Genomic DNA, 23,709 nt, shown 5'->3' with positions numbered 1-23,709 from the left:
TAGGATCATGAAACTTCATAGGTACATTGACCATGACTGGCAGATGACCCCTGTTGATTTTCAGGTCACTAGGTCAAAGGTCAAGGTCACAGTGACTCAAAATAGTAAAATGGTTTCCGGATGATAACTCAATAATGCTTAGGCCTAGGATCATGAAACTTCATAGGTACATTGATCATAACTGGCAGATGACCCCTATTGATTTTCAGGTCACTAGGTCAAAGGTCAAGGTCACAGTGACTTGAAATAGTAAATGGTTTCCGGATGATAACTCAATAATGCTTAGGCCTAGGATCATGAAACTTCATAAGCACATTGATCATGACTGGCAGATGACCCTTATTGATTTTCAGGTCACTAGGTCAAAGGTCAAGGTCACAGTGACTCGAAATAGTAAAATGGTTTCCGGATGATAACTCAAGAATGCTTACACCTAGGATCATGAAACTTCATAGGTACATTGATCATGACTGGCAGATGACCCCTATAAATTTTCAGGTCACAAGGTCAAAGTCACAGTGACTTGAAACAGTAAAATGGTTTCCTGATGATAACTTAAGAAAAATTAGGCCTAGGATCATGAAACTTCATAAGTGCGTTGATCATGACTGGCAGATGACCCCTATTGATTTTCAGGTCACTAGGTCAAAGGTCAAGGTCACAGTGACGAAAAACTTATTCACACAAAGGCTTCCACTACAAATGACAGCCCATATGGGGGGCATGCATGTTTTACTAACAGCCCTTGTTTTTTATGCATAAGTATAGTTTGCTTTAGTCACTTTTGTCATATAAGGAGAATGCTTTTTGAGCTCTATTGTAAACTATGAATGATTAACAAAATCATGGCCTGCACCAAGGGGAAATTTTATGGGTCTTCAATTTCAAGAGTTAAATTCTGTAAATCGAAAGCACTGTTAGCAATAGCTGGATGTTGATGTCTACAAAATTGAGCCATTTGTCTAAAAGTTTTATTTGTATCAGGAAACATAATACAAGTATTCAATATTTTTCAGAAAAAAACTAGAGATTATCAAAGTGGTAATGACTCAGGGTTCCCGCTGTCGATCGCCATTGGCGCCAATTGCGACAAAATAAAAAATCTGGCGACAAAATTTCGTAAATGGCGATTTTAAAAAAATCGGCATTTTTCTGCGTTCATATTTTCTTAAAATGACAAAAGACGCTGTGTTTACCAGCCGCTTTACGGCAGTCGTAATACTATAGATTTCCATGGTGTAAGCGATACAGCTGTAATCAATGGAGCGTGGTGCTGACTGCCGACTACCGCAAAGTGGAATGTTATGGTGATAATTGCGATTATCTGGGGTGTTGTTGCAAGTTATCTTAATTGGTCGGCAGTTTTATTGCTTCAGAGATAAGGCAATATTGAAATATACCGACTTTGCGCTTAAATGTGAAGTGTTTGTCACAGTGTTCGAAGCAGATTCAAGACCGTTAAATTGACAACAATGACAATCAAAAAGGTAAGTACCGATTGTTTTTAGAAAAATCAGTGTAATTATAGAAAATAGTAAAACATTTTACATCTATTGGTTCTATTTAAACGGTGACATATTGCTGTTTCACTCGTCAAAATGGCAAGTTCAGAGTGTAAAACGACTTTTAGAAAGTGAACATTAGATGCTGCTTATTTTGAGACTCATTCAAAATGCAAACGTTCCCACCGCTATTATTCACCAGCTAACAAACAAAAACCAAACAAAGACAGTTGTTTATCAGAATTTCATTTCCTTCAATATGATTTCCAACACACAATCTATGCTGTGTGAACTCTTTATATCCTCAACACTTATCAATTCATTCACTACCGGATGTACCTTAAAAAAAAAGGTAAACATAGTTTAGCACATGGAAATCAATTTGACATTTGATATACACAAATGCTTATTTTATTTGACTGTTGTGTTAAGGGCTCTATGTAGTAGATCATATGCTAGCACACATTTATATTATTTATATACTTCACATTCATTGATTATTATTAGTATTATATTAATATTATATTTCCCTTTTTGTATTTTCAGAATACCATAAAGCTTCTGAAGCACCAAAACTGTGGCAACATATTCAGGCTGCTAAGAAGGTGTCAATCAACAAGAGTTACAACTGATTGAATGTGCCTTTATTTAATTAACAATGTTAAATGTGTTTTTATTATTAATACTACTGTTATTAAATCAATTCCTTTAACATACTGTAAATGCTCAGTTTTTGTTTGTATTATAATAACATGATCTTCATTGCCCAAATGTAGCCCCAGTGTGGCGACAACTTTTTAAATTTGGCGAAAGTAAGTGGCGACAACTTTTGAAAGCCCAGAGGGAACCCTGATGACTACCACTTAAATTGCATGCCAGAATATGTAGCAGGTTGTTTAATTCATTTGATAAAACTTTTTAGTTGAATAGGAGCTTTAAGAGTATCATGAGGAACAATGCATGAATGTTTTAATGTTTTACAATATAAATAATGGAACTCTTCAACCATGGTGAATACAGTGTACTATTTCTATTTTGTTACATGAGATTCCCCACTTCAATGAATTAATCTTTTATAAGTATTAAAATGTACCCAATGAATCCGCTTTATCTGGAGGCTGGTACTCAGCTTGAAATGATGATGGGGAACCAGTATGTGGTTGGTACCCAGCCTTCTTACCACCCTTAGGCTGATACCCAGCTTGTGGGCTCTGCTGGGCCGAAGGATAGGTGGACACTGTTGTGGTGTCACACTGCTGCTTGAAAACTTGACCGCGATTTTTCTGCTTACGGTAGCAGCATATCAAAGCGATTACGCAGGCAGCGATCACCAGAACCACAACACCAATGAGAAATCCAATAATTGTATATCCAATGTATTCCAAATTGTCACCTGCAAAACAATTTAACATTAATAATAATTGACACGTTTTTTTGCATCATTTCATGTATGACTTGCACTAAATACCATTTAAAATTGGCATTTACACAGAGTTCTACATAAAAAATTGAGTAGCCAGTTACATTTTCAAAGTAGCCAGCATCTAAGAACTAAAAAAGGCGTTGTTTGCACCATTCTGAAATTTAAATTTTTTTGGGATAAGTTAATCGCCAGCTGCAGGCGCTTTCGGAGAACACTGTTTACAGAGGAGGTTAATTTACTAATAACACTAAACTGCTGATTAAAATTAATAAACACATATTGTTATTTTCCATTTTAAGTCTAAAGTGTTGAAATAAACAATGTTTCTGATGTCTGTGTAATATGGATAACGATCAGTATGTACTTTGTTGTCGAGAGCCAAGAAAACGTTCAATTATGAGTGAACTTCTCTTTTATAAATAACGAAAAATATAATTGCTTAATAACACTTTCCCTTTAAAAACATTACCATTGTCATGCACGCGAGCTTTGATTTTGATGTCTGCATTGTATTTGGATGGTTGGTCTCCTGCTCTTAACACCATGAAAACCTTAGATGCTGAATCACACCACTCTGAAGTATCCTGTCTGTAGTAATCGAACTCCTGAAGTAGCCAGTACACAATTAGGATTTCATTAGACTGATTAAAATATTCACTGAATGGAGTAGGTGTTATACTTCACATCAAAGATAAATACCCACATACATGTATGTCAATTTAAATGTAAAACTACTTGTTCAGGGGTGATATTTAGTGTTTCACTATAAAATAAAAGTATATATGCATTTAACTGGATATAAAAAAACCCATGTTACTTCTGTATGACAATTTCTGAAACATTACAAAGAAACTATTGTAAGAATAAGCATTTGGGATTTTGTTTTGCTGATTTTATCCCTCATCCAATGATTCCAATCATATTCACAATGGCAACATTTTTTTCCCCATAACCAGTCCAGATGTTCCCCATGGATGGTTTGTTTCAAAGTCAAACAAACATTATTTTGTTTAGTATAAAAATAGAGAGTTTTGAAGTTGTCATATCCACTTCACTAACATATTTATAAGTATAATTTTATTGTTTTGTTTTATGCTGGTTTTATCAATAATTATTCTTAATTTAAAAATCATCAAACATATTCTATATCCAATAATATTTTTACAATTTCAAGTAAATTGACACTCAAATTCTCAATTTAACAGGCATAGGTAATATTCCCAACATATATGAAAAAGCCTTGCATTGTTTATCAGCCAATATGCAGCAATTTGGATTTCCAAGGAGAATAAACCATCATGACTACTGAACTCTTCATTAAAGCCACACATCACAATGATTTATAACTATCTATTGATCACCAAACAATGGTAATTTAATACCATTACCACATTTTGAATGACTGCACACATAATTACCGGTATATAATGGCTAACAAGGACTTCATAAAGAAAGCTCAACTCAAAATCGAACGTCTGCAGTGCTAATGGAGAAGTCTACCAATAAAATGCTACAAGATGAAAATAGAAATTGTAATAGCATGTGCATGTATCATTTCATAATGAAATATTTACCTCATCTGACTGAGGGGTGATCAGATCTTTGTGGTACTCCACTATTAGACCAGAGTCTCGATAGATCAAGAACTTCTCTGGTTTGAAGCACATTTCTCTGGTTTCCAGGTTTTCTGTTGAGAAGTCAATCCAACAATCTTCTGATAACGTTCTTCCATCATACTCCAGTGTAATCTCATCCTCTTCATTGATGAAAAATTCAGTGCCACATGAGTTACTGTCAATCACAACTGAATGGTCTGAAATGTTCATAATTTCATGTGAATTATTCTACCAAAACATTAATTTACTCAGACATTAAGTATTTACTTCATTTCTGCATGTTTGGATTGGCGAGTAAAATAAAATGTGAATATTTCACCTGATGACGTCACTCATTAATTGCAAAAAAAGAGATTCCATATCAATTACTAAGAGAAAGAACAGCTGTTGCTACTGAATGTCGTATCATTGAAGACATTCCCCAAAGTGCTAGACTGTTGGACCTGACCAATGTTGTTAAGACAGGTATGAGTGAAAATGCTATATTGCCAGTTTGAATGTCTAGCAAATAATTTAAGAGCAAAAGTTTATTAATTTTATTTCATAGAATTAACATCCGACAATAAAAGTTAGCTAATATGAACTTTGAGCATCACAAATTTTGTCGTATTTTTCTTGTTTACATTTTATGAAATGTTACAGTGCATGCGCACCAAACACTTCCTCCTATGGGAGTTAATCTGTCTTTTTACAATTAAATGAAAACAAGTGGTGACCCCAGCTTTATTCATATTTTGTGTTCATGTTGGTTTGTATTGTGCTGTATTGTGCTGTTTTGTACTGTTTGGGAAATCGGTGACTTGCCTTGAATAAAGGACCAACTAATTGTTTATAATGAGAATTCAATACTGCTCCAGCAGCTGGAGTTTCGCTTCTTTATATTGCAACACAGATTGTGGTAATCAGGGTATGTACAGTTCGGCCGCCCGATCAAATTTACGTTTCAAAGTGCTTTTTGATTGATTAATATATCTTTGAGGCCAGTTTACAAATGAAGTCATTTAGGGTAACTTGTCTTTTAACTGAATGCTTGATAAAAAGCTGTCACGTCATAGCTGAATTTGTCCTTTGACATTAAAGTGTGACCATGACCTTTGAATTGAGAGACATGTTTTAAAGCTACTTTGCCATGTCCTTATGTTTGTCATTTGTGGCAAGTTATCTGAATTAAATAGCCTGATGAAAGACAAAGAAACAGTCCAAATAAGCCACTATACAGGGTTCTCAATAAAGAGCCAGCCGCTCGCCTATTCAGCTGTTTGAAATCAGACTTTGGCCGGTTGAAATTCATCAGATTTGGAAAATCGGCAATTGAATTTTCGAAATTTGCGTGCCTTTTCGGTAATTTGGTTACTATTTGCTATTAAGCAAAGACGTCGATTCATTATCTCCCTTAACGCATTACAACAACAATGAAAAGGCGCATATTGGAATCGGTCAAAAAGCAGTAAAATATTTTGACGTTCTGTTCATCACATGTTGAGTTAAAATTTTACAAAAGTAATAAAGAGCTTTTTCCATTTATCTTTATTAAGTTAAAAAAAGCTAAAATTCATAAAATGCACACAAAAATGCTCAAATTTAAGTGCCTGGTTGACCACTAAAATAGCCATAAAATGGCCCAAAATGCAGGAAGTCAAGTGCTCAATTTTAAAATTTTCAGGGGGGAGCATGCCCCCTGGACCCTCCTAGAAGCTTCACATTTGGGCCTGTTGGCTCAAAAGTTATTGAGAACCCTGTTATACGGTCAAATGTTATCTTTGAAAAGTGAGCATGATCTTTAAAGTAGGAGAAAACGTTAACAGGTTTTTTTTCCACCATTTTGGGAATGGGGCCAGGTCCCTTTGGATTGGACAAATTTGCAGCATTTTGACTAAAATTGGGAAATTAGTGTTGTTGTTTTTCTAAAAAATACTTTAAAATTGAGAATACAAGTGTTTTTTATAATTATATTTACTAAGCTTGAATTTATATGGAGGAGAGATGAACAAAACACTGAGATTTTTTTTTGAAACTTTCCATTGGGAATTTTTAGCTCCCAATTGGGAAAAAAACTTTTTCCATTGTGAATTGGGCAGATTACCAGACCCGATTTAGAATGAAAAACAAGATATGTGTTTGTCAGAAACACTATGTTCCCTACTGCGCTGCTTTGATTTATTTTATTTTTTTATCATTTGGCAGGTTCAGATAATTATCTCCCTTTAATGCTTATTACTTCCCTTGGATTTTTTTATACCTTTGACCTTGAAGGATGTCCTTGACCTTTCACCACTCAAAATGCACAGTACCATGAGATACACATGTATGCCAAATATGAAGTTGCTATCTTGAATATTGCAAAAGTTATGGCAAAATGTAAAAGTTGGAGAAAACAAACCAACCAACCAACAGACAGGGCAAAAACAATATGCCCCCCCCCCACTATAGCGGTGGGGGGCATAAAAACACTGTAAAGTGTCATCAAAATGTAATTGATAAATGTGAAATGTAGGGCAGTAAAAAGTTTTTTATCAGATCTATGTCTCCAAAATTTAAATATGATCTAGATATTGTAGAGATTAACATTTTGACTAAATTTCATCAAGATTTTATGTGGCCTCCAGATTGAAAACGAATGCCGGACACCAAACAACAAGGGACATAGAGTGATCACAATAGCTCACCTTCAGCACTTTTCGCTCAGGCAAGCTAATAAACTATCAAGCTTCTTTACGCCATAGAATCTCTATTACAAACTTACCAACAGCAGCTACGACCCGCAGGATCAGGAACACTAGAACACTTTTCATTTCAGCTTTATTTTCTGAAAATAACATTGTGATTATAACATCAAACAAATCATTTATCATACATATTTAACCCAAGAGGGGCATGTTGGCCCTTAATTAAAGCGCTTATCTGTATTCAAGAACAAAACTTGTTGAAGACTTAAATTACCTCATAGATTGCACAAACTTATAATACATGTGACATTCAGTCTCATGTAAAAAAATGTGTGGTAAATTGTTTTAAAATTGAATTTATACATGAAAAAGTTAAAGCATGGCAAAGATTTTTAAAGGCTAATTTGACCTCCAAGTGAGACCATAACCTATGTGTTAGGAGACAGGTTTTACAGACAAAATGCCCAGTGGCATTGGTTGTGGTTTGTGGTAATTTATCTTAAAATAACATGATGTATGGCAAAGTTTAAGCTAAAGCAGTAATATGGTCCAACTTTGATCTTTGAACTATAGTCACAAAATGATGTCACGAGCGGGTTGTTATTTGTACCTAGCAGGCCAATATAAATTATATATATTTTTTATATCTGAAAAGAATAGGATCACGTGGAACACTATGTTATTCTGAACAAAATGGTGTTCACATTCAGTCTTAGCCAATGGTGATCAATAAAATTAAGTCACAAATCTACCAAAGAACTGAAAGTAATGATAATAAACTAGGCACAAACTTAGAACAATTACACTTTCAATTGCAACTGAACCCATGCTGTAGATTTATGACACTCTTTGAGATTAAACATGAGTCATCAAAACACAAAATTTAGTAAATGACACACTACCTTATTGACATCAAGGGGTGATCGGGCAGGGCGCAAATCCATACCAGTCTAGTAACTTTTTCTAATAATTTAATGATTCTTTGGAATTTCTTTTTCCTTATATTCACAATTACAATTTTTTAATAGTCTAATCATTGGCTGTTAAATATTGGCAAAAATATATATTTCATATCAGCAGATTTTTGTTTTTGCTTTTTACCAACCTACCAGCGTTTTTCCTCTATATAAAGATGGTACCGTAAAACGGCATCATTTCCAACTAGACAATTTTTCCCAATATCAAAATAATAAAATCCCAATTCACAAAAATACATCCCAATTTGCAGAAAAAAATTGTTTGCAAGTTGCATACGCACATTTTCACCCCTTTTGTCAAAACATCGCAGTCTAAACAATAGGTCAGTATACCTGCTAAGCGTGTTTACAGAAAAACCAACACTTAATCCAGTTGTGTCCAGATTTTCTGTTTACTGAGTACTGTCTAAAGAATACTGATTCAATAATGAATCATCTAAAAACCGTAACGATAAAGATACAGAATGTTTAATTTGAAATAAATTTTAAGAAAATGTCTATTCAAAATGGGGAGGTATAAAACCCGGAAATATCCGGAAAACTCGGAAATCTTTTAGGTAAAACCCGGAACCGATATAAATGGTTATAAATGCATTATTATTCGTCCGATATTAATTATAATGGTACCGTTGTAAAGAAGATCCTCTACAGTTTCTAATCATATCAAAATATTTTATGGCAGGGTCGTAGTCGGCCTGTAAATCGCGGACAAAGTCGGCCTGTTTTAACGTTTTTTTTTACACACGCAAATGCCGTAAAGAAAACCAGGAACCGATATAAATGGTTAGAAATGCATTATTATTCGTCCGATATTAATTATAATGGTACCGTTGTAAAGAAGATCCTCTACAGTTTCTAACCATATCAAAATATTTTATGGCAGGGTCGTAGTCGGCCTGTAAATCGCGGACAAAGTCGGCCTGTTTTTACGTTTTTTTACACACGCAAATGCCGTAAAGAAAACCCGGAACCGATATAAATGGTTAGAAATGCATTATTATTCGTCCGATATTAATTATAATGGTACCGTTGTAAGGAGATCCTCTACAGTTTCTAACTATGTCAAACTATTTTATGGCAGGGTCGTAGTCGGCCTGTAAATCGCGGACAAAGTCGGCCTGTTTTAACGTTTTTTTACACACGCAAATGCCGTAAAGAAAACCCGGAACCGATATAAATGGTTATAAATGCATAATATTTCGTCCGATATTAATTATAATGGTACCGTTGTAAAGAAGATCCTCTACATTTTCTAACCATGTCAAATATTTTATGGCAGGGTCGTAGTCGGCCTGTAAATCGCGGACAAAGTCGGCCTGTTTTAAAGGGTTTTTTAAAACACGCAAATGCCGTAAAGAAAACCCGGAAAAGGTAAAAGGGGTTATAAAAACATTATGATTCGTCTGATATTAATTATAATGGTACCGTTGTAAAGAAGATCCTCCACAGTTTCTAATAATATATAAAATAGTTTATGGCAGGGTCAGAATCGGCCTGTAAATTGCGGATAAAGTCGGCCTGTTTTAACGTTTTTTTTTACACACGCAAATGCCGTAAAGAAAACCCGGAAAAGGTAAAAGGGGTTATAAAAACATTATTATTCATCCGATATTAATGATAATGGTACCGTTGCAAAGAAGGACCTCCACAGTTTCTAATGATGTTAAAATATTTTATGGCAGGGACAGTGTCAACCTGTAAATCGCGGTCAAAGTTGACCGAAAAATACCGTGTTTTTTTTACACAGAACAATGTCTTGAGGAAAACACGGAAAAGCTAAAAGGGGTTATAAAAGCATCCTTTTTCCAACCGACCATGCATTTTTGGTACCGTTGTTATGGTATTCTTCCACTGTTTCTAAATATGTAAAAAAATATTGTGAGAAAGCATAATATGAAATAAGGCAAAGCATCAAAGCGAAAATGGTTATAAATGCATTATTATTCGTCCGATATTAATTATAATGGTACCGTTATAAAGAAGATACTCCAGAGTTTCTAACCATGTCAAAATATTTTATGGCAGGGTCGTAGTCGGCCTGTAAATCGCGGACAAAGTCGGCCTGTTTTAACGTTTTTTTTACACACGCAAATGCCGTAAAGAAAACCCGGAACCGATATAAATGGTTATAAATGCATTATTATTCGTCCGAAATTTAATTATAATGGTACCGTTGTAAAGAAGATCCTCTACAGTTTCTAACCATATCAAAATATTTTATGGCAGGGTCGTAGTCGGCCTGTAAATCGCGGACAAAGTCGGCCTGTTTTAACGTTTTTTACACGCGCAAATGCCGTAAAGAAAACCCAGAACCGATATAAATTGTTATAAATGCATTATTATTCGTCCGATATTAATTATAATGGTACCGTTGTAAAGAAGATCCTCTACAGTTTCTAACCATGTCAAAATATTTTATGGCAAGGTCGTAGTCGGCCTGTAAATCGCGGACAAAGTCGGCCTGTTTTAACCTTTTTTTACACACGCAAATGCCGTAAAGAAAACCCGGAACCGATATAAATGGTTAGAAATGCATTATTTTTCGTCCGATATTAATTATAATGGTACAGTTGTAAAGAAGATCCTCTACAGTTTCTAACCATGTCAAACTATTTTATGGCAGGTTCGTAGTCGGCCTGTAAATCGCGGACAAAGTCGGCCTGTTTTAAAGGTTTTTTTACACACGCAAATGCCGTAAAGAAAACCCGGAAAAGGGGTTATAAAAACATTATTATTCGTCTGATATTAATTATAATGGTACCGTTGTCAAGAAGATCCTCCACAGTTTCTAATAATATATAAAATAGTTTATGGCAGGGTCAGAATCGGCCTGTAAATCGCGGACAAAGTCGGCCTGTTTTTACGGTTTTTTTACACACGCAAATGCCGTAAAGAAAACCCGGAAAAGGTAAAAGGGGTTATAAAAACATTATTATTCGTCCAATATTAATTATAATGGTACCGTTGCAAAGAAGGACCTCCACAGTTTCTAATGATGTTAAAATATTTTATGTCAGGGACAGTGTCAACCTGTAAATCGCGGTAAAAGTTGACCGAAAAATACCGTGTTTTTTTTACACAGAACAATGTCTTGAGGAAAACACGGAAAAGCTAAAAGGGGTTATAAAAGCATCCTTTTTCCAACCGACCATACATTTTTGGTACCGTTGTTATGGTATTCTTCCACTGTTTCTAAATATGGAAAAAATATTGTGAGAAAGCATAATATGAAATAAGGCGAAGCATCAAAGCGAAAATGGTTATAAATGCATTATTATTCGTCCGATATTAATTATAATGGTACCGTTATAAAGAAGATACTCCACAGTTATTAACCATGTCAAAATATTTTATGGCAGGGTCAGAGTCCGCCTGTAAATCGCGGTCAAAGTCAGCCTGTTTTAACGGGGGTTTTTAAACACGCAAATGCCTTAAGGAAACCCGAAAAAGGTAAACGGGGTTATAAAAACATTATTATTGACTCGATAATAATTATAATGGTATTGTTGTACAGGATAACCTCCACAGTTTCTAAGCATGTAAAAATATTTTAAGGCAGGTTCAGATTCAGCCTGTAAGTCGCGGTCAAAGTCGGCCTATTTTAACGTTTTTTACACGCGCAAATGCCTTTAGGACTACCCGGAAAAGGTGAAAGTGGTTATAAAATCATCACTTTCCCAACCGACCATACATTATTTGATACCATTGTAATGTAAACAATGGACCTATTCCTACGGCCGTGTTTATACCAATATGAAAAGATACCATATCAATCCACAACCGCTGCGTAGGTAGATGGGCACCTTAGACCACTAAGTCACGGTAACTCCGTCTGTTACTGCTACTTTTGACCTTGATATTACAAGTAAAATGTCAATTTGGTGACATGGCTCATGCAATACACTGAAATTTTCCGGGGACACAGTAACAACAACTGCCAATTAAGGATACAATGGTCGCGATCACAGGTTAGTGCCACTTATGTATATCTGCTCTTGGCATGTTGTTCTTACTAACTGTCAATCGAAGATTTCTGTCTTGGGTAGGTATACAGCTTGTTGTCACACCGTTCCGATCCGAATACTTAAATAAGAAGTTTTTTGTTAAGAAAAAATCATAACTGCAATACAAGTCTAGCATTGATCACGATAGATATCATATACAGTAAACATTTTACGAATCGATGTTGATATAAAGTGTGTTAATTGACCTTGCGCTCGAATTGTTGTGTTTGATTTTATTTACTAACAATGGCTTTAGTAGTTGGACATAGCCAGACAAAGTACTTGTCTGATTATTTGTGTAAGGGATCGTACTCAGTGTTCTCGTATTCTGGATATAAAACGCTCCAGTTTATGTACGAGAGGGACGTTTTTGAAGTTGCGCCTCTCTTTTCGGTAAGTACCGTGAACAGTAGTTATATATATGTGTATATATATTATGATATGATTATATATTGTATATATGGGTAGATTGCTCACTATATATTGTTCACGATGTCTATACATAGTTATTTACGTGCATACAATCACCGAAAAGTACCGAAAAGCACCGAATAGCACCGAAAAGCACCGAAAAACACTCAATTTCTCGCTATATATTTGCAATAATCGTTTCTAGTGTGTGTTAACGGGTTTAATTAGTTAATTAATGGTTATATGATTGTATGTCTATACTACATTTTGCCCAAAATTGGATAAATATCGGCAATATACCGACCGAAAAGCACTTCATGTGAAGACCGAAAGGCACATTTCTCGCTATATATATGAAAACTTGCGCTTCTATTGTGTGTAAACGGACTAAATTAGTTATAAATGGTTATATTTCATGCATATTGATACTACCTTGTGTTTATTATGATGTATTAATGTCCAAAATTGGATAAATATCGGCAATATACCGACCGAAAAGCACTTCATGTGAAGACCAAAAAGCACTCCCGCGACAGATTTTAAGACAATGCTGTTACGACACGTTTCGTAACGTCAACTGCCAAGTATCTATGATTATATGGGCGGTTCCAGGGCCACGGACCCGAATTTTAATCATTTTTGTTAGTGTTGTTTGTCGTATTTGTTATCCCGTATGTTATAGGGAGATGAATAATTGCCTTAAATAAAAAAAATTCTTCTAGCGAGCGGACCATATAATTGCGAATTACGTTACACGTGAATTCGAATTCAATGCTATATTTAAAACTTGATTTGAATGTAGCTGAATGCATAAAGTTTTATATGTAACGCCATTACATATATAACCAAACGCATTTTCATAAAAAGTTCATATTAAGTTGGTGCAAAAACATTGCATTGAAACAAAGACCTATAGATATGTTTTCTATAGGTCTTTGATTGAAATCGAAGTCGCTGTACATCAAAGGCTTACCTGATGTACTCAAGAATGTTGTTCAGTCATCCCGAATATTGCAATATTGCAAACGCCCTGATACTTAATTGAAATGATTTAATCATACACCTAATTATTTCACAAATGTATTCTGGTCGCTGAAATATACACCGTCACTGAGCCTCGTATGTATGAATTACTTTCAGCCAATCAGTGAATTACCCTGAAAAATATTGGAAATCACCCGCTGATTCATGCACACATTGAAAATAATTTCAGCCAGTAAATTAAATTGAGAAATATGGAAATCACCCGCCTAGTCAAACACGCATAATCAAAACTTGATTGTTTCAAGTAAAAAATAAGACAAAAAAAGCAAATGATGGTAAACTTCTCCCATCCGTGTACCATATTAAGGCAAAGTAAGATAAATTGGGACTTGTTGTTCAATGTTCAATGATGATTCATAGTAAGAAATCAAAACACATCAATGGAACTGATTGTGGCAATTTATTCAAACAGGCAATCATTTTAAAATCCATATCAAGTCATATACAATTATATCAAATTTTGTTTCCCTAAAATGCTGTCATAAAGAAATCATGTTTGATGTTATGTTCTTTATTGTTGTTTATGGGATTTTATAGCAAAAGTTTGGCCGAGTTTCCTTGAGAAAGTGGTTCGTTTCAGTAATCTGGGTCTTTAAGATACAAAAATAGCTTCCATTGAAATGCGCATTGTATAAAGCGTGTGTTCGCATCCGTTACAATATATTATAATATTATAATATTTTATATGTTTATCCACAATTATATATTGCATCAAAACCAGTAAGCCGTTATTTCTGAAAAAGGAAACATAAATGTGTACAAACTTTCTTCCAGATGGAACCCCACAGTTTGCACGTTTGATAATTCAGTAGAAATGGCCATTTCTATATGATTTGCCTATAAACATGACTCATTTAAAAGGAAGTGCGTTATCTTAATTTCAAAACGCCTTTATTATTTCTAACTCAATCGATAAAACAGGTAAACAGAAAAACACGCAACCGGATATGAAGCATAACATTTCTATTTACGAAAGAAAAGGTCGCTTTACGTAGCGAGTTGCCTCGTTTGCAAAACATGCCAGTGTTATTAGAGTACAAATGCCACGTTTTCAATCTAGTGAAATAAAAACCAGTTTATGCCAGTGTTATTAGAGTTCAAATGCCACGTTTTCAATCTAGTGAAATAAAAACCAGTTTATTACACAAATTTCTAACCGAGAATTCGGTTTTTTTAAATATATAATATTTTGATAATTTAATATTATGTCAAGGCAATTGGTTATTTGACTTTAGTCATGGTAATATTTCTGGGGTTAAAATATTCATTTATATGTAAATATATTTGGCACCGCGAAATTGCCCATTCAAACAAAATCCACGGAAATAATGTATGTGGCGCCGCCAGAAGAACATTAACGTATGATGCTAGAATATATTTTGAGAGGAATGTCAATGCAATCAAAACAAGAAATAATTAACCAAGCCATATGCGAAACAATCTTTGGGCGGAGAATATTTTATAATTCACAACTAGTGTTTTCGCAGGCAAAACCAATTTTACAAAAACAACATCTAATATATCCTCATCCCATAGCTTATGTTGATGCAGTCAATTAGTCGCAAAACCCGTTTTGATCAAATGTCAAATAAATCCTTTCGCAATACGGTACATCAAGTTGTTCATTTGAAAAGTGAACTTGTTTCAAAACTTTAAATGATTGTGCAATGTTGCGGTAAAACTACAAACGCGTTGGCCTTTGAACATACTGGTTATACGTTGCAAAAGATGATATCAGTTAATTAAAATGTTATTTTAAAGTGGTATATTCTCCCATGGACTCATCTGTGTATGAACATTTCTATAAATAAATACTCAATTAATGTGCACGCTTATCTACAAAAGGTGCGATAATCCCTATTTATACCACGGCATTTACTATATAAATCAATTTACCGAACTTGTCATTTACCGAAACCTCCATAACCCCACAGAATCACCGAAAAGCACTCAATTTTTTCATATTTACATAAAAGTAAGCTATAAGTGTCGTTTATAATGGATTGAAAACATGTACGTAATTAAGTCATTAATGACTTCGTTAAATATTGATTAAAGTTTAAAGATAAAGCACAATAGTATTTTTATTTGCCACCGAAAAGCACTATCGCGCCAGCACAGAAACACCGAAAAGCACTCAATTATTCTATATACACATGAAAGTAAACTATAAGGGCCGATTTTAATGGAGTGAAAAAATGTATTTATTTAGTCAATAATGACTTCGTTAAATATTGATTTAAGTTTAAAAATAAAAAAGGCAGTTTTTCTTTTCATTTGCATCAAATTAAAGGTTAAAGTCCGAGTGTTTAAAAACATTGCTATTTTATGAATATATATCAAGCACGTTCACTTAACAAAAAATACGATATTTCTTTATTTAATGTAGAATTTTGCAAAAGAAAAGCGCTTTATACATAACAATGTTTCTTTCTGGTACTTCTTGAGTAAATAAACAAAACAATGTATAGCATATTATATTTGTACATAATTTATAAAAAGAACTATGCGCGTCCCGTTGAACGTTGAGTTAAGCGAGAGTTGCGAATTAAATTACACATGTTCTTTGTATTATTTTTTTTTTAATTTAAATGATTGAAAAATTATGTCAGAAAACCAGCTTTTCGCATTAAATGACCTTTAACATAACGCCATCAGACCCGAATGAATACACGTCATTTATTCCAAGCAGGTAAATAACAAATACTATAATAAAACAGGGGAAGTCTACACTGTGTATTAGCAACCTGCTGTGGTGATCTTATCAGCTCAATACACAGGAACATGGCCATGATGGCTACTGTACTGGAAAAATTGGATTTACAGCCAAAATAACTGATTTCATTTATTGCTGAAGTGGTGTGTACTTTAAATTAACAACGAGAATTGATCCACCTCACCGTTGCACATTATATTAAATTAATTAATTTACTGAACTAATTAAAGACGGCGCTAATAAAGTGTGAAGGTGGAAATTAAGAAATAAGATCTATTTTCGCATGACACTGAATACACATGATACATGGATAAAATATAAATAAGACACATTTGAATCTTTCATTTCTCCAAAAAAAATAGCACGTAGTCACATATATAAGATAGCTTAAAGACCAGAAAACAATATAAGTAAGACACATTGGCATCTTTCATATCTAAAAAAAACAACATGTGCATCTGAAGCAATACATTTATTACTGACACTACCTATTCTAAATGTCGGCGGACAGCATGAGTTCAAAGAAGAAACCACAATTAAATAAGATCCATTTTCGAATGATACTGATTGTATAGCAAGTAGTCATATATTAATTCTAGCTTGCATTAGTTTAAATAATTGTGTTAATTAAGTTCACATTAATCTGTTCTTTAAATAGAGATAGAACAGATTAAAGACGGCGCTAATAAAGTGTGAAAGTGCGCGTGCCTTTGAACGTTGAGTTAAGCGAGAGGTGCGAATGAAATTACACATAATTACAAACTGATACTATTGTGTCAGCTTGAATTGTGCTAACATCATTAACTCAAAAGTGTCTCGGTGCTCGCGCAATAAATGGTTTTAATGGAACGATTAAAATCGCTATTATTAATACAAAGCACATTAACTAAGTCATGCTGCAATTTCTATTTAAGAGTTTCACGTCAATTAGAAATACTTAAAACATATACACCAATTTACGTATAAGATGATAAACAGCATGGAGTGCTTTTCGGTTGGTATATTGCCGATATATTTATAACTTGCTACCAGTTGTTTATAAAACATATATATTATATTCGATATTTTACATGACTGTCTCAGTCCTCTAAGCCGAAATGATCCGTAGACTAAAAAAGTTTCTTTGTGTCCTATTACTTAAACTAAATTTTGATTCACATCGTACATCGAATCATTTCTGTCGGTTCTGTCGGTTTATATTCAAATTTTTAGCTCATCTATTTTTTAAAAAAAATTATGAGCTATTGTCATCACCTTGGCGTCGGCGTTGGCGTCCGGTTAAGTTTTGCGTTTAGGTCCACTTTTCTCAGAAAGTATCAATGCTATTGCATTCAAACTTGGTACACTTACTTACTATCATGAGGGGACTGGGCAGGCAAAGTTAGATAACTCTGGCGTGTCTTTTGACAGAATTATGTGCCCTTTTTATACTTATAAAATTGAAAATTTTGGTTAAGTTTTGTGTTTAGGTCCATTTTATTCCTTAAGTATCAAAGCTTTTGCTTTCATACTTGCAGCACTTACTAACTATCATAAGGGGACTGTGCAGGCAATATTATATAACTCTGACTGGCATTTTGACAGAATTATGTGCCCTTTTTATACTTAGAAAATTGAAAATTTGGTTAAGTTTTGTGTTTAGGTCCACTTTATTCATACAGTATCAAAGCTATTGCTTTCATATTTGCAACACTCACAATCTATCATAAGGGTACAGTAAAAGGACAAGTTGCATAACTCTGGTTGTCATTTTTACGGAATTAGGGCCCGTTTTTGACTTAGTAATTTTGAATATATGGTTAAATTTTGTGTTTCGATCCACTTTACTTCTATGTATGAAGGCTATTGCTTTCAAACTTCAAATACTTTCATGCTATCATGAGGTTACTGTACCTGGCAAGTTGATTTTTACCTTGACCTTTGAATGACCTTGACTCTCAAGGTCAAATTATTAAATTTTGCTAAAATTGCCATAACTTCTTTATTTATGATTAGATTTGATTGATACTTTGACAAAACTACTCTTACCTGACATACCACAATAGACTCCACCCAAACCATCCCCCGTGCCCTCCTCCCCCCTCCTCCCCCCTCCTCCCCCCCTAATTTTTTTTTAAGATCATCTCACAAATGACCACCACACCCTCACACTATACCCCCCCCCCCCACCCCACCCCCAAAAAATATTTTTTTTGAACCGGTTAAAAAACACAAATATTTATTTTTATTATTTTATTTTTTTGAAATACCGTCCAACCATCGCACCCAACAATCGCCTCCCCCCCCCCACCCCCACCCCCCACCCCCGAAATTATTTTTTTTTTGCTTTTTTTTCCCCGCATTTTTGAAAGATAATGTGATAAATGTCCACACACCCACACTATACACCCCTCTTCACTCCACCCCTCCCTCCTTTGTGATTGAAATTGAGAGTCCCTTCAAATTTAAAAAGAAAATAGATGAGCGGTCTGCACCCGCAAGGCGGTGCTCTTGTTTTTTCTGGGATTTGTTTTAGTATGATGCTGCTGCATTTGCAAATATAAGTGACTTTTTAGAAATTTAATTTAAACCACATCATTATTGATAACGTTTGTTTCGAACGCTAACCATTCTGACCAAATTTTTACAAAACCGCGATCACGTAGAAGCGAGTTATTTTATTCCTATGGAAGTTTTCTAGTATGCATGACAAACACAAGATCCAAAATGCGTTTTGGTCTCGTTCGATGTAATGTTTATTACTGTTAAATAAAATGCCACGTCCGACTTGTCATTAAAATCCAGAGAGTCAAACGAAATGCACATCCACATAATGCTCTCTTTCAATTTATCTAAATGTTTTTTAAACCATATACACATGTATGCTCTTTTTTATTCTTATCGAAGTTTACAATAATGCATGACAAACAAACAATCCTAAATACGTTTTGCATTTGATGATGCTTTGAATAAATTATTTACTGTTAAAAACAAACCACGTTCATATGTCGTCGCTAATTCTATCGAAAATGCGTTTAAACTATGTGTCGTATTCTGAGAAAACTGGGCATAATGCATGTGCGTACAGTGTCGTCCCAGATTAGCCTGTGCAGTTCGCACAGGCTTATGAGGGACGACACTTTCCGCCTTAATTGTATTTTTGCTAAGAAGAGACTTCATTTAAACGAAAAATGTCATAACAGCGAAAAGTGTCGACCCTGTTTAGCCTGTGTGGACTGTAAGTTAAATATTTTGAGGTTTATTATATATTTTAACTAGTTTTTTTCGTCACTGAAATGACCACACACGATATACGTCACAAATCTCCTAATTTAAAATTAAAGCGCAGAAGGCAATGCAAAATTAATAACATTATCTTATGAAAAGGAATGAAGATGTTTCGATTAGATTTATAAATTTAAAGAAAAAGATTTTATGTTAGTCAATTGTGTTTTGCTATGAGCGGGGATGTCCGAATAACTGTAAACTTTTGCTGAGCAAGTCATTCATGCTATTATACAGAATTGCAGTTTACCAACATATTTTTCAAAAGGTCAGATAGCGTAATTGGTAGAGCAACCCAGGCCGGTATCATTAGATGGCTCATGGGTAGGTTCGGGTTCGAATCCCGATCTGAACTTCGTAGGTAAACTTGTGGTTGCAAGGCTGGAAACTGATAGTGTGACAATTTGTTTTGGGCGGGGTTTTGGGCTAACCGTTCAGTTCATCAGGTCACATGAAACCGTTTAATATGGCCTGTTTGTTGTTTAATGGCTGATTAACATATTTGACACAAATCGTGCAGTCCCGCTTTAACTCCTTATTTATGTTGGCTATATTGCACTTTACCGGTACGCTGCCATCATGGATTCCGAAATTTGCATAACTTAACACTAATTATAAGGGCTTGGGTTATAGTGCGTACCGGTAAAGTGCAATTGCCCCGGACTGTTTAGTTGCTCTTATCCGCAGTTGGTATTCGAACCATATATACTTCAGATGTGTGCCGACATAAGGTGATTTTATCTATTTTACAAACAGCAGCTTTTGTGGGCTTTAAAAAAAATGAAGTTATTTAGTTACAAGGACTGTTCTGTTGCTCTTATCTGCAGTTGGTTTTCGATCCATATATGTTTCCTCCAGATTTGTGCAAAATAAGGGTTTATCTGAACTACACAGTCGGCAAAATATCACCATTTTACAAACGGAAGCTTTTGTGGGCGTTTCAAAAATTGCCTCGTGTGACCTTTTGAACTGACAATATACCGTTCTAAATCATAAAACAATTTCAATGAAATGTACATGTAATTCTTTGGAAAAGTTTTTCTAAGCAAGTTAATCATGCTATTCAACAGAATTGCAGTTTACCCATATATTTTCAAAAGGTCAGAATAGCTTAATTGGTAGAGCAACCCAGGCCGGAATCATATCTTATTTAGATGGCTAATGGGTGGTTTCGGGTTCGAATCCCGATCTGACCTTCGTAGGTAAATTGTGGTTGCAAGGCTGGCAACGGATAGTATGACAATCTGTTTGGGGCGGAGTTTTAGGCTAACAGTTCAGTTCATTAGGGAGTGTCCGACAAATTTCTTATTTTTCAGGTAGCCCACTGGGCTACCAATAAAAATATTTGGTAGCCCATAAAATTTTCCTAAAAAATGATAAGAGGCAGGTTTTCATCTCTATTTTATTTCTTCATTTGCATATACATAATATGTATACATACATATACATAAAACAGCAAGTAGTCTGATGTACACAGTCAATATCGTAAATTAATGTAACAGTACAGGCACCGTGTACCTAAATGTAAATGTACCAAAGAAAATCATATACTGCATGTAGATATTACATGTATGTGCACATGTATGTGTACTTAAATTCGGACAGCACGTTAAGTCGTAAACGTAAATAAAGCGTTTAGATGATCAATACGATTGACTCGTATGGTGTTAATCAATGCAATTGCTCTTTTTAACCACAAATACCGAGTTTCAAGAAATCAAGAGTATTAAATCATTTATTTACTTGTGTCCGACTTTAAGTACTGTCCGAATTTACGTATTGCATCCGTATGTTACGACACTTGTGTGCAGTCAGTATACAATACAATAATTGTTTCAATAATGAAGGAACTGATACAGCGTAACGGTAACGCTACAGCGTGTTTACATGATATTTTATTAAGTGAAAATGTCAATGCCAAATAATTCGCGAGATACCCCGGTACTTTAGTTGAAATTCAACAACGAAACTTTTAATGGAAATTAAATGATCTCAATGTTGTACCCGCTACGAAATTTTTATTTACAAATAAATACACCCACGCCAATTTTCGCGCGCTTTTTATCAGGACAAAGAAATTCATTTCTTAAATGTAGAATTTTGTAACCTAAAATAGCTGTACACAACGCGTGTAAACCGTGGCAGGTTATTTACGCATGTTGCAATACAACGGTCCTGATTGGGAGCTTATTTCATTTTCATCATATCTTTAAATAGAACCATATGCCGAAATTCATTTGACACTTCAGAAATTTTCAAATGTTTGTGTTTATGACTCATATCGTCTTTATTACCCACCCATAATTTGGTTTTAAAAATATAAATCGGGCATATATGGGATTATATGGGATTATTGATTAACAGTCGATTAATCCAATTATTAATTGACAATGCAAACTAATTAGCCGCGTTCACAAAGTTGTCATTAATATTCATTTTCGGTTTCGTTACCGTTTTGAAGAATCCGCTATTGTTTTGATTTGTTTAATGTTTGGCGTCCTTGGATATTTAACAACATCAAAAACGTTGTCGCTATTACTCATTGTTGCGGTTAACAAAGAATTCCAAACTGCGAAATGATGTTGCATCATGTGCGCCAACTATCCAACCGGCTCTCATATTATTAGCAGACGACAAATGTTGATTCTGATTGGATGATTAAAATACACTGTTACTGTTTAAGACATTACCGCAAGTGATCGGTAACTGGCAGAAAGGTGCGAAAGGGACCTAAATTTAATGAGAATGTTAAGAGGCACAGGTTTCGGATCAGATAAAAATAGCCTCTTAACACTCTACAAGTCCCTTATACGTCCAAAGCTAGATTATGGAGCCCAAATCTATGCATGTGCTAAGCCAAACGCCCTAAAAATGGTTGATGCCATTCAACACAAGGCCCTAAGGATAGCTCTGAGAGCCCTAAACTGTACACCGGGTGCACTGCTAGAGGAGGAGGCCGGTGTGTTACCTCTTGACTTGCGTAGAAAACAACAGTTCCTCAATTTCTGGGCCAGGGTTAAGTCTCGGCATGGTTCAAACCCCGTAAACAAACTTGTCGGGACTGGCACCTTCGTCAAGGGGAAAATACTTAAGCGTAAGCATGTCGCCCTACCTTTTGGTGCGAGTATTAGGACCCTGGTTGAGGATGCCGGTCTCGACAAGGTACATGTGGCAGACCTGAGGCCCTCCAAGGCCCCCCCCCCCTGGACGCTTGGACCCATTGATGTTGACCTATCACTCTCTAATAAAATAACGAAAACTGACTTGCCACAACTCATCAAGTCAGAAGCTCTCTCTCTTATAGATAATATGTATGCTGAGCTTCTAAAAATCTACACTGACGGCTCCAAATGCCCTAACTCTGGTTTGGTAGCCAACTCTTTTGTAATCCCTTCAAAAAACATTAGTAAAACGCACAGGCTCAGCAACAATCTCTCTATTTTTACAGCAGAACTTTTGGCAATTAAATTCTCTCTGTGCTGGATATTGGTCAATAAACCTACTAAAACTGCTATTTTATCAGACTCAATGTCATCTCTTGAGTCCATAAAAAACAGAAATAGCAGATCTAGGCCTGATATTTTAGCTAGCATTTTGGAACTTCATCAACAGTGCCTAGATAAATCTTTAAAGGTCACATTAGTATGGTGTCCAGCACATGTCAACATCAGTGGGAATGAACAGGCCGACAGGGGGGCCAAAGAGGGCCTCTTGAGGGGGGCCGTAGATGTTGGGGAACCCCTGGCACCTTCTGAGATCTACTCCCTGACAAAGAAATTTGTTTTGGGCGAGTGGAATCTCCGGACCGACAATTTGTCTTCCCGTCGACATACTTTTACTAGACCTGCGAAAACCCTCAGGCCGCCTGACAGATACTCAGCAAGCATTGTGCTTGACAGAGCCATCACGCGCCTGAGGATGGGAACCACCCTATTACCCGGTGGCGCAGGAAAGTATGTCCTCGGTATAGACCCTGCATGTCCTAGGTGCCAGGAACCTCTCACTGCGCCCCACATGCTGCTACACTGTCCTAACCATAAGGCGCAGAGGGACCACCTTGAAGCTGCATTGCACTCCCATGGACTA

General features: G+C 35.3%; 1 protein-coding gene and 1 long non-coding RNA gene across 2 annotated transcripts in view; one reads left to right on the top strand and one right to left on the bottom strand.

Annotated features, from left to right (window-relative positions):
• The window catches only part of LOC127877891 (uncharacterized), a 70,401-nt gene that overhangs the window by 13,788 nt on the left and 32,904 nt on the right, over positions 1-23,709 (bottom strand). The window contains exons 2-5 of the mRNA XM_052424219.1: positions 7,285-7,347; positions 4,500-4,738; positions 3,395-3,530; positions 2,596-2,895 (exon numbers count right to left, since the gene is read on the bottom strand). Coding sequence (XP_052280179.1) covers positions 2,596-2,895; positions 3,395-3,530; positions 4,500-4,738; positions 7,285-7,333 — 724 coding nt within the window. The 5' untranslated portion in view covers positions 7,334-7,347. The remainder of the gene's footprint in view (positions 1-2,595; positions 2,896-3,394; positions 3,531-4,499; positions 4,739-7,284; positions 7,348-23,709) is intronic.
• Positions 1,056-2,168, top strand: LOC127877943 (uncharacterized). Its single transcript, XR_008048674.1, has 2 exons — positions 1,056-1,487; positions 2,049-2,168. It is a non-coding gene; the product is annotated as an uncharacterized LOC127877943 (long non-coding RNA).

This window comes from Dreissena polymorpha, chromosome 1 (assembly GCF_020536995.1).
Source record: "Dreissena polymorpha isolate Duluth1 chromosome 1, UMN_Dpol_1.0, whole genome shotgun sequence".
Classification (NCBI taxonomy): Eukaryota; Metazoa; Mollusca; class Bivalvia; order Myida; family Dreissenidae; genus Dreissena; species Dreissena polymorpha.
The sequence above is the reverse complement of the archived record's forward strand: the minus strand, read 5'-3'. Positions and strand labels throughout refer to the sequence as shown.